At 40.2% G+C, this 10985-nt stretch overlaps 1 protein-coding gene across 1 annotated transcript; it reads left to right on the forward strand.

The window, feature by feature from the left end:
• Positions 1-400: 400 nt before the first annotated feature.
• Positions 401-4487, forward strand: hoxc8a (homeobox C8a). The gene is made up of 2 exons (XM_041239206.1): positions 401-1543; positions 2977-4487. The coding sequence occupies exons 1-2, from the start codon at positions 1111-1113 to the stop codon at positions 3297-3299; spliced, it is 756 nt and encodes a 251-aa protein (XP_041095140.1). The 5' UTR covers positions 401-1110; the 3' UTR covers positions 3300-4487.
• The last annotated feature ends 6498 nt before the right edge of the window (positions 4488-10985 follow it).

Raw genomic sequence — 10985 nt, forward strand, 5'->3', positions numbered from 1 at the left:
CTCGCTCGCATTCCCCAGCAGCTCAATGGGGGGGTTCCAGTTATTAAAATCGCTTGACTGGATTTTATCCTCCTAAAATAAAAAAACAAAAAACAACAACTAATGCAGGCAGGGGGCAGGGATGCTAAGGGTGACATGGAGGGACAGAAAGCATAACCCTAATGAGGCAAATTACTAAACGCTTATTCAAACCCGTCTTTATTTTGTTTCATAATCAAACGGTAGAAAACAGCGACCCCCATTGCATTTTAATAATGCTAAATACCGGTTTATGTGTTATTACTGTATCTCTGCCTGACCTTTTGTGGCGCATTGATCTTATAAGTGAGACGGCTCCCCCCCCCCCCCCGGACCTCTTTTGACCAGTAAGATATCAATGCTCTCATTTCCCAGTATCTGTTGAAGCGATTTGTTATTTTATGTAGCTTTTCGGGGTTCAGTCAGAACCCGTCAAACACAGAGACACACCACGTTTCTTTAATAAAATTACCTATAAACACAGAAGAAAATAAATCCAAATGCTTCTCATTTCTCTCCGGCAGCAGAACTGCATTAATACAAATCGCGAGTGAGAGCATCACACATGCCCGGGATTTTTGGAAGGAGAAGTGGTCTTTAAGGTTTAAGGAAGGCGGCTGTGAGTGTGGTACAGGCGGAGGAAGGGAGGGGAGGGGGGAGAGAGAGAAAACTACCTACCGGCAACAGCAGCTCAGGCAGGGGAGAGAGGGAGAGAGAAAGAAAGAGATAGAACCTCAGTTCAACACACACACACGCACACACACACACACACACTCGATCACCATGGACTGGCATTGAGGTAGCAGAAACAAGGGAAGAAATAAGACAGACGAGAGAGAAAGGGAGGGAAAGCGACTGGAGGAGAGAGAGAGAGAGAGAGATAGAGAGAGAGAGAGAACGCGTGCTGTGGTTTTCAAGAAGGCAGAGAAATCTATTTTTCTGGTTCCGGTTTTGATGCTGGTGGAGGTGCAATAAGTTATTTTTTTATTTTTTTTAAATGAATATATATTTTTTCATTAATTGTATAGAGAGAGATTCTTCCTCTTGGGCAGCAACCCTCCCTCCTTCTCTTTCTTCCATGCAAAAAGAACCATGAGTTCATATTTTGTAAATCCTCTGTTCTCAAAATACAAAGGAGGGGAGTCGCTGGAGCCAGCTTACTACGATTGCAGGTTTCCTCAGAGCGTCTCCCGGAGCCATGCTCTGGTTTACGGTCCAGGTGCAGCGGCTCCCGGCTTCCAACACCCGAGCCATCACGTCCAAGACTTCTTCCACCACGGAACTGCCACCGTCTCCAACTCGGGCTTTCAACAGAGCCCGTGTGCGCTGGCCTGCCACGGCGACACCTCCAAGTTCTATGGGTACGACTCTCTCCCCAGGCCGTCGCTTTACGGGCCCCAGACAGAAGCGACCCCGGCTCCCTACCCAGACTGTAAATCCACCGGCGCTGGCTCCAGCGAGGGACAAAACCATCTAGCCCAAAATTCAACTCCCAGCCTCATGTTCCCCTGGATGAGACCACACGGTTAGAACGATTTTATTATTATTTTTTTTAATGTTGGGGGTGGGCGGTCGGGCTGTTTTAAAATGAGTATTTGTCATTAGACAGTCTTTCTTTGAAATGATTAAACACGTTTAGATGGCGAATCTTCTTGAGCGACCCCACACATTCTGTTAAAACAAAGAAAAAAGTGCAAGGTCTTAGTGCAGTATTGCAACAATAACAAAAAATAATAATATTCCAACTGGACTGTATTCGGGAAGCGGCCTTCTAAATATTGCCTGGCTGTCAGGGTTCAAAGAAAATCGTAAAACAGACTCACGATATGAAGTGTGGGAGTAGAATATTCACAGTAAAGGGGGCTGGCACAATCGGTTTAAAATGGGGACAATATTGACCTTCTAGCATTGTAATATATCACGACAGAGCCTTCAGAAAACAATAATAATAATAATAATATTATTATAATAATAATAATAATAATAATAATAATAATATTATAATTAATTGCATTCAATGCTTTATACCGTTATATCTGTCCTTGTATGCAAACACCCACTCACTTTTTTTTTTAGCGGTTCCAATGCAAAAATAGCTGTAGCAATAGCGGAGTTTTTTTGATTTATTTTTTCTTCCATAGTCCAGTTTCGCCGGCTATTGGAAATGCCACACCGCGCTGTGTTAGCGTTCCCAAGGAGCGAGGTCGGTGTGCTCCATATTGCATCTGTTTCGTTTTCTCACGACTCTCGCCGAGTCGCTACACGAGATGATATGAATCCTAGAGATTTACAGTCTTGCATTCTAAGGATAATGAGGACAGGGGTTACATTTAATTACAGGGTATATAAACTGAGGCGCTGGGGTCTACCAAAGCAAGCGAGAAATCCCTGCGCAAAAAAAAAAAAAAAAAAAAAAAAACTAAAAGCCACAAAGTCCATGCTGTAGAATTGAAAGAAAAGCCATCCGCTTTCCTGGAAGCTTATTTCTCATAATCCCCGGTGCTCAGCACAGTATTCCCGCATTAACAATTAAACCAGTGCTACATTATTCGGAACGTCACAAAAGTGGTATTAGCCCTTTTTTTTCTCTTGTAGTAACATTTTACAACACACTATTAAAATGCCAATAAACACAGATCCAGCTGCCTGCTCCAAATCCCACAATAGAGTGTGGGGGTGTGTGTCTATGAACCATTCATTGTGTTTTGTTTACCACATCAACGCACCATATCGTTTCTAAATCATCCTGTGTACACGCATACATGTACACACACGAATATCTTTGCATGCATTGCAAATACATGTGCAGACAGATGCATACCAATGAGCTACATACAATTTCTGAGACTCTTTCTACATGCATGGGTGCATACATGCATATATATACACACACACACAGTGTGCTTGCATCCCCTAACTGGTCTCCATGATGTAAATGTGATTTAACTTATCTCCAAGCTCCAGGGAGACGTAGCGGAAGACAAACGTACAGCAGATACCAGACCCTGGAGCTCGAGAAGGAGTTTCTATTCAACCCTTACCTGACACGCAAGCGCCGGATCGAGGTGTCCCACGCGCTGGGTCTGACGGAGAGGCAGGTCAAGATCTGGTTCCAGAACCGCCGGATGAAATGGAAAAAGGAAAACAACAAAGACAAGTTTCCGGGACAGCGGGGGGACGAGGAGGAGAAAGAAGCCGAGGAAGAAGGGGAAGGGGAAGGAGAGGGAGAGGGAGAGGAGAAAGAGGCCGAGGAGAAAGAGACCGAGGAGAAGAAGGAATGATTTTACGACGTTCTGGTTTTTATGGTTATGTGGTAAAAGAGGATGTTTACGACCATCGTTTAATTTTAGAGAGTGAAGAAATTCACATGCGGAAGACACTGTCAGCCCTTTTTTCTTTTGATTCCACGCCTCACCCCCAATGTCCACAATAAAAAGGGGGTCAACACGGTTCACTGAAAAACAATCTTAATATTAATAACGCAAACAACAGAGCCTCCTACTGTCATATAAAACTATGCTATGTTAAATCAATGATATTTATTCGTCTTCATTCGATGTTTAGAATGAACCACACCGTCTTTGGCATGAGATAAGCTATAAAATTAGTTAGGTTTTTAATAATCAACTTCTACTACCTATTTGTAAAATTACACAATGAATGATATTATATTATACACGGTACACACACAGTATAGTGGGTAGGATGCCCAGATTGCAATTTTATTGCAGCTATTTTACTTGGAAGAAAAATGCTGGCTTATTAGTTTATTGTTTCTTTTGGGGGAAAAAAATCTGATACCGCATTTAAAATAATAATATAATAATAATAATAATAATAATAATAATAATAATAATAATAATAATATCGTGCTGCTGTTTAATTGAAATGATAGTTTACACTTTGTACTGTTAGAACAGTGTCTTTAGCACTACCTTCCAGTAATCCTTCAAATACTACCTATAAAAAAGGGAACTGACAGTAATAATAAAAGAGAAAACACTCCCAGGAGTTAAAAACGCTATTTTTAATGTTACTTGAAAGCGAACTGCATAGAAGTTTTTGGACTAAACGCAAGCTTGTAGAAATACTATGTAAAGTTTCTACCTAATCTATGTAATTATATTGTTGTACGTGCTCTTACCCCCCCCCCCCCGACAACTGAAACTGCCTAGATACGCGCTCAATACCGTTTCATTTCTATTGTGTTTGTGGTGTAGGTTAGACGATACACGCACTGAGTATATCCCCTTCCCTCTATGGCTTGCTATGTACTTGTTGTTTAAGACATGCTCGTTCATTTGTTTTTAAGTAAAATAATATAAAGTATAGTTTTGAGTGTTCACTTATTGAAATGTAACACGCTGTTCACGAACACGGTTCAGTACAGCAGTAACTCTGTATTGTATGTGTGTCATGTTAAGTACATTGTAATGATTATAATGCTCATTAATAAATAATAAACACGATTTTGAGCTATTGTGTTTACTGGTGCCCCGTCTAGGGATTCTATGTTTTCAGCTTTTTATTTATTTTTTATTATAATTTGGCCGATTCTGTTTCCTAACTAAACCCTTGTTTTTATCTTCCTGTTGACGGAGTCTGATTCGGATTTTTTTTGTTTTGGTCGATTTAAAACCCACGTGACACATGACGTGTTCGCTCATCGTTGATGCGAATTGCATTTCATTCGACTCGTTTATCGTTGCGCACCATGATAACATTTACGTTGATGCAGAAGCCACACGGAGAGCGCGGTTGGTTATCTGTGTTAATCTTTTCTTCTGGTCTCAATTTTAAATGTAATATTTGGTGGACTGTGAACTCTATGCTGCATTAGTTGATCTGCCATAAACGGCCCAGATAAAGTTATCCCACCACACTACTTCAAATGTAGCATAGATAACAAGAGGAGGTGACTGGAGGCAGTGGCACTGGAACGATTTTTAAAGTGGGGGTGCTGAAAGCCATTGCACAGAAGAGTAACCCCTGTATATGATGGAAGCCACGCAAAGCCAAGGGGGTGCTGCCGCACCCCCAGCACCCCTAGTTCCAGCGCCCTTGACTGGAGGCGGAGTCCAGTTTAGAAGGGAAAGTGAAAGCCCTTTTTTTTAGTTCTAAACGCATGGAATATCTGATTAGGTGATGTGGGAGGATTTAAAACAACGGGAACATTAAAAAAAGTCTGTGCTTTTAAAATTACCCCCCCCCCTCAAAAAAACATCTTTAAAAGGTTACAGTGTCAGCCTCCACCACAAAACCACAAAGCAGAGTCAAAATATCATCCAATGAGTATTGCATGGAATTCTCTACTTTTCTGAATGCAGCCTGAACTGATAAAACTACCACTGATATGCGACTATATGCACTATAAAAAGCAGAAAATACAATATTCAGGACTAACAAAAGAAAAACCCAGCTGAAATACAGCTCTAATTATCCTGAAACACCTTTTCTATCCTACCTGGACAGTCTATATCCTCGTCTGTCACGACTTCTTCCATTTTAAAAGCAGTTTGTGTGAACTCTGTGGAGTTTGAGAAATTACCATGCTTTAAAGTTGAAAAAAAAACGCTCATGCATTTTACAATCTCAGCTTTGCAACCCGATAGTGGCTTCAAGGCTAGGATTAAGTGAAAGGTTTGGAGGGGCTCTAATGATTCAAGGTTGGGATTAGGTTTTTATGAAGATAACTGTAGAAGTCTGGATGACCATGGAGATTTTTGCAACTCTGGATGAAAATCGACAACATGCTTCACGCCTCGGACTTCATGTTAGGTGTGGAATTTAGAAGCACAGCTAGGGTTCCATTGGATTATTCGATATGCAAGACGGGTTCTAAGAACCTAAAGACAATAACAGTTCCAGATGGACTGTTTACTTGGAACTTGCTTTCAGGAGACTGTAGGTTTCAGGCCACTGCACAGCCCACCAGGGGAGACTTGGAGTTTGATACAGCAGTGACCTTAAACTAGGTCTCCTGGAACCAGACTTCAAGCCACTATTCCTTAAAAAGTGGCTTTGTGTTTAACTCCATGGAAGCCAGCTTGAGTTTCACACTAGCCCAGAGCCTAGTTCTTTGTTCCAGAAGGACATTTGATTTGTTCCATATTTTTTAAATGATCAGGAGTTTGGTGTTACTTACATTGTTCATCCCTTCTAGCTGCGGTAACATCTCCTATTGGTAACCCTACAGACTCAAAATTAAGACTTAGTCATGCAGCAATGAGAACTGGTTCATTCAGAGCAGATTTACCAGGACCAAGGCCAGGGCCAGCCCCCCCCCCGGAATCTGAATTTACAAAAAAAAAAAAAAAAAAAAAAAACCCTAATGGAGGCACATTTACAACATTTAACCCTGCTCAGACTCCTGGCTCCTGATCACTGCAGTATTAATAAGAATAGACTTCATTGAGGGGAGCTCTGAACCCCAGGACTGGGTGCAGCAGCAGCAGCAGGGCTAGTGTGAGTTTCTAACCCTGCTCAAACTCCTGGCTCCTGATCATTGCAATATTAATAATAATAGACTTCATTGAGCTCTATTAATAAGTGTACTCCTGGCTCCTACTTCATTGAGGGGAGCTCTGAACCCCAGGACTGGGTGCAGCAGCAGCAGGGCTACTGTGAGTTTGTAACCCTGCTCAAACTCCTGGCTCCTGATCATTGCAATATTAATAATATCATTCTGAACCTGAGGACTGGGTGCAGCAGCAGCAGCAGCAGGGCTAGTGTGTAACCCTGTTCAAACTCCTGAAATTTTGAAATTCTAAAAATTAGCAAGGTAGACTGCAACCCAATGTCTTCCCATCTGACTCAATGAAAAATCATTTGCTTGGTGAAATTCCAAAGAAACAAATGCCGTCTCAACACCGTCTCCCCATTACTTTCAACATGAATCAATGCCATTATAAATATCATCACGCGCCGAGCGCAACTGAAGTATATTGCCTTGTAATGCGTCTCCACTCTCTTACCTTTGATGAATTAGTCTCAATCTTAACGATACTGTGGAGAGAATGGCCAGGTTGTTTACATTGGTGGCAAGGGTAAAGACTGATTCCTGGGATTATAAACTGAGACGGGGATGAAAGGATCAGCTTTTAAACAAATGAAACCGGATACTGCATTCTGGTTCTCTTTAGCACAAACATGCTGGCTTTGCTGTGATTAATATATTGAAAGTGAATGAAGTGTTCCTGGAGTTGTAACCTCCCTTCAGGATTCATTTGGTATTTCCAATGTGTAACTTATCTGAAGTCATCAACCCCCAGACACTTATTATCCGACCCAACTCAGACTGTTCAGTTTTACTATATATAGAGCACAAAAATGTTACATCAAATTATATATTATATGTTGAACAATGTTATCAAATTATATCTTATATCCGTATTATAACATATAATAATACAATATATATATATATTATTATAGGCGATATATATATATATATAATTTGTTGCGTATATAAGTTGTTCATTTATAGGCAGATTTGTTTTTGTGTGCTGCCGCTACAGCCTTACATCAATGTGCAATGCCAAGTTTAATTTCAATGCTGTATTTCTGGAGTTCTCACATATACATTCACACACACACACACACACATATATATATATATATATATATATATATACACATACACACACACACACACACACACACACACACACACACACACACACACACACTGCCTATAGTAAATATTCAACCTTCCGAGTCAATACTTGGTAGAACCACCTTTGGCAGCAATTACAGCTGTGAGTCTTTTGGGGTAAGTCTCTACCAGGTTTGCACATCTGGTTCGTACAATATTTGCCCATTCTTCAAAATTTATCAAGCACTGTCAGCTGGATGGGGATCGTTGGTGGACAGCAATCTTCAAGTCTTGCCACAGATGCTCAATCTGATTCAAGTCCGGGCATTGACTGGGCCACTCTAGGACATTCACTTTCTTGTTTTTAAGCCACTCCAGTGTCACTTTGGCTGTGTGCTTGGGGTAATTGTTGAACTGAAAGGTGAATCTCCGTCCCAGTCTTTTGCTGACTGAAACAGGTTTTCCTCAAGGATTTGCCTGTATTTAGTTCCGTCCATTATACCCTCTACCCTAACAAGCTTCCCAGTCCCTGCCAATGAAAAGCATCCCCATAGCATGATGCTGCCACTGTCATGCTTCACAGTAGGGATGATGTTACCTCTGTGATGTGCTGTGTTGGGTTTGCACCAGACATAACGCTTTGCATTTAGACAAAATAGTTCAATTTTTGTTTCATCAGAACACAGAATCTTTTGCCAAATCTTTTTAGGAATCTCCCACTTGCCTTTTTGCAAATTCCAAGCAGGATTTTCATGGGCTTTTTTCAGAAATGGCTTCCTTCTTGCCACTCTTCCATACAGGCCAGATTTGTGGCATGCCTGAGCTGTTGACGCATGGATGGTTTCTCCCATCTCAGCCATGGAAAGCCGTAGGTCTTTCAGAGTTGTCATTGGCATCGTGGTGGCTTCTCTGACCAATGCCCTTCTTACCCGGCTGCTCAGTTTGGGAGGATGTCCTGCTCCAATCAGATTCTGGGTGGTGCCGTATACCTTCCACTTCTTAATGATTGACTTGACTGTGCTCCAAGAGATATTCAATGCCTTTGAAATCTTCTCATACCCCTCCCCTGATCTGTGCCTTTCCACAACTCTATCCTGGAGTTGTTTTGGAAGCTTCTTGGTCTTCATGGTAGTATCTTTGCTTTGAATGCACTACCCAACTGTGGGACCTTACAGAGACAGGTGTGTTTAATCTGAAATCATGTGAACCACTTTTATTGCACACAGATGGACTCCATTTAACTTATTGTGTGGATTCTGAAGGCAATTGGTTGCACCTGAGCTTATTTAGAAGTGTCATAGCAAAGGGGGTGAATACTTATCTAATGAAGACTTTTCAGGTTTTTATTTTTAATTGATTAGTTTTTTCACCCCCACACATTTTTTCACACATTGAAAGTGTTGAGTAGGTTGTGTAAATCAAAGGGGGAAAAAAATCCCATTTAAATGCATCAAGATTTTAGGCTGTAACACAACAAACTGTGAAAACGTCCAAGGGGGGGTGAATACTTCCTATAGGCAGTGTGTGTATGTATGGATGTATTTTTTTTACTGTATATCATGTATCTGTATATCATGGTCCACTATATAATATGAAGATTGATTTATATATACACACACACACACATATATATATATAAAATTTATTGAATTTATAAAACTCCTTTCAAGAGATCAAGACGCTGTAGAACAGTAACAATACAACAACCGAGCAAAAATAAATAAATAAATAAAATACACAAACACCAATACAATAAAACAATGTAACAAGCTTTAGTATGAAAGTAGGTCTTCAGGTGAGATTTAAAGAGCCTCCCTTACAGCGAGTGGCAGGGAGTTCCACAGGCTCCGGGCAGCAAGAGCAAGCCACTCACCCATCGACCACAGCCTGTAGCTTTAGAAGCCACGAGAAGATTTTAGATCACTGATCACAGGACACAAGAGGGGACAGAAACACATCACAGGTCTTTTAGATATTTAGGAGCCAAATCATTAAGTGAACTGCAGGAAATAAGTAAAAATCGACCCTGAACCTCACTGGCAGCCAATGGAAGGAGGCCAATACTGGGGATATATGCTCAGATCCAGTCACAGTTAAAACCCGAGCTGCTGAACGCTGTACCAACTGGACTCTGAAGGACCCTGCCAGACACCCAGCCAACAGACCGTTACAATAATCAATGCGTGTGGAAATAAATTCAAATGCACAATTTAAACCATCTTCTAATATATATATATATATATATATATATATATATATATATATATATATATATATATATATATATATATATATATATATATATATATATATATATATATATTCGGGTGTATCGGGTTTCTTCCAAACGGCACTGCTTCAGTCTATCTTTAGAATCGGCAATAAAACCTTTTTAGCGTCTCCTGAAACGCTGAAGGCAACGGCTATTTAAATGCTGAAGACACTCCCAACCCCCAGTAAAATGTTGAACCCTTATAAAATGTGTCCCATAGTAAAAGCACAGCACAGTGTAAATCAAGCACTTGGGAAAGCATTGGTAAGCGCACTGAGGAACAGCGAGGTACGGTAACTGCATCACAACCATGGCAGAACTGCACAAAATAAAATAAATACATTCCACAAAATTAAACGTGCAAAGATGTTTGTTTTTAAAATGTTTTTTTTTTTTTTTTTTTTTTTTTTTGCAATATAATGCTTTGCATCGGGTTGTGTTTTAAAGTACATCCGGGGAAGAAAGAGCAGGCTTGAAAAGCAAGAGAAACCAGATTAACAGAGTTTAAAATCTAATTTAAAAGAAAGGCGCTCTATCGGGGAACACCGACATACAGCCGCTTGTCCTGCAAGGGCTTATTAAATTTAAGGGCAAAACAGTCACCCTGGAACGAAATGTAGTTTTCGATTCCAGATTAAAATTCTGCTTTTAGAACTGACCTGTATTTAATACATCCTTTCGATCGAGATATATCTCTTCAATGAAGAAGCATTTTAAACTACTTAATGGGAGGTAAATCCGAACGAATCTGCATTGGAGTGAATGAAAATGACAACGTGTATACTAATAGGAAATACACACGAATGTAGCTTATCGTCTTATAGCCAAATGTGACACACACGCTCGTATATATATTTATATATATATATATATATATATATATTTATATATATATATATATATATATATATATATATTTTTAATTGTGGCTCACTTCAAAGTTGTTAGCTATTTTATAACTGGAAGCATGCTTTTTTGTTTTATTTGTTTTTTTAAGTTGTGGCAGAACAGTTTCTCCCTCCATAGAGTTCACACGAACGGATCTAAAATGTCTACAGATTTAAATAGACATTGTCACCGAACGGGCTATTAGTGTGTGTG

This window comes from Polyodon spathula, chromosome 53 (assembly GCF_017654505.1).
Source record: "Polyodon spathula isolate WHYD16114869_AA chromosome 53, ASM1765450v1, whole genome shotgun sequence".
NCBI lineage: Eukaryota > Metazoa > Chordata > Actinopteri > Acipenseriformes > Polyodontidae > Polyodon > Polyodon spathula.

Coding starts and splice junctions, on each gene's coding strand:
- hoxc8a (XM_041239206.1), top strand. CDS start 1,111: ATGAGTTCATATTTTGTAAATCCTCTGTTCTCAAAATACAAAGGAGGG. Junction 1,544..2,976: donor CCCCTGGATGAGACCACACG/GTTAGAACGATT, acceptor CTTATCTCCAAG/CTCCAGGGAGACGTAGCGGA.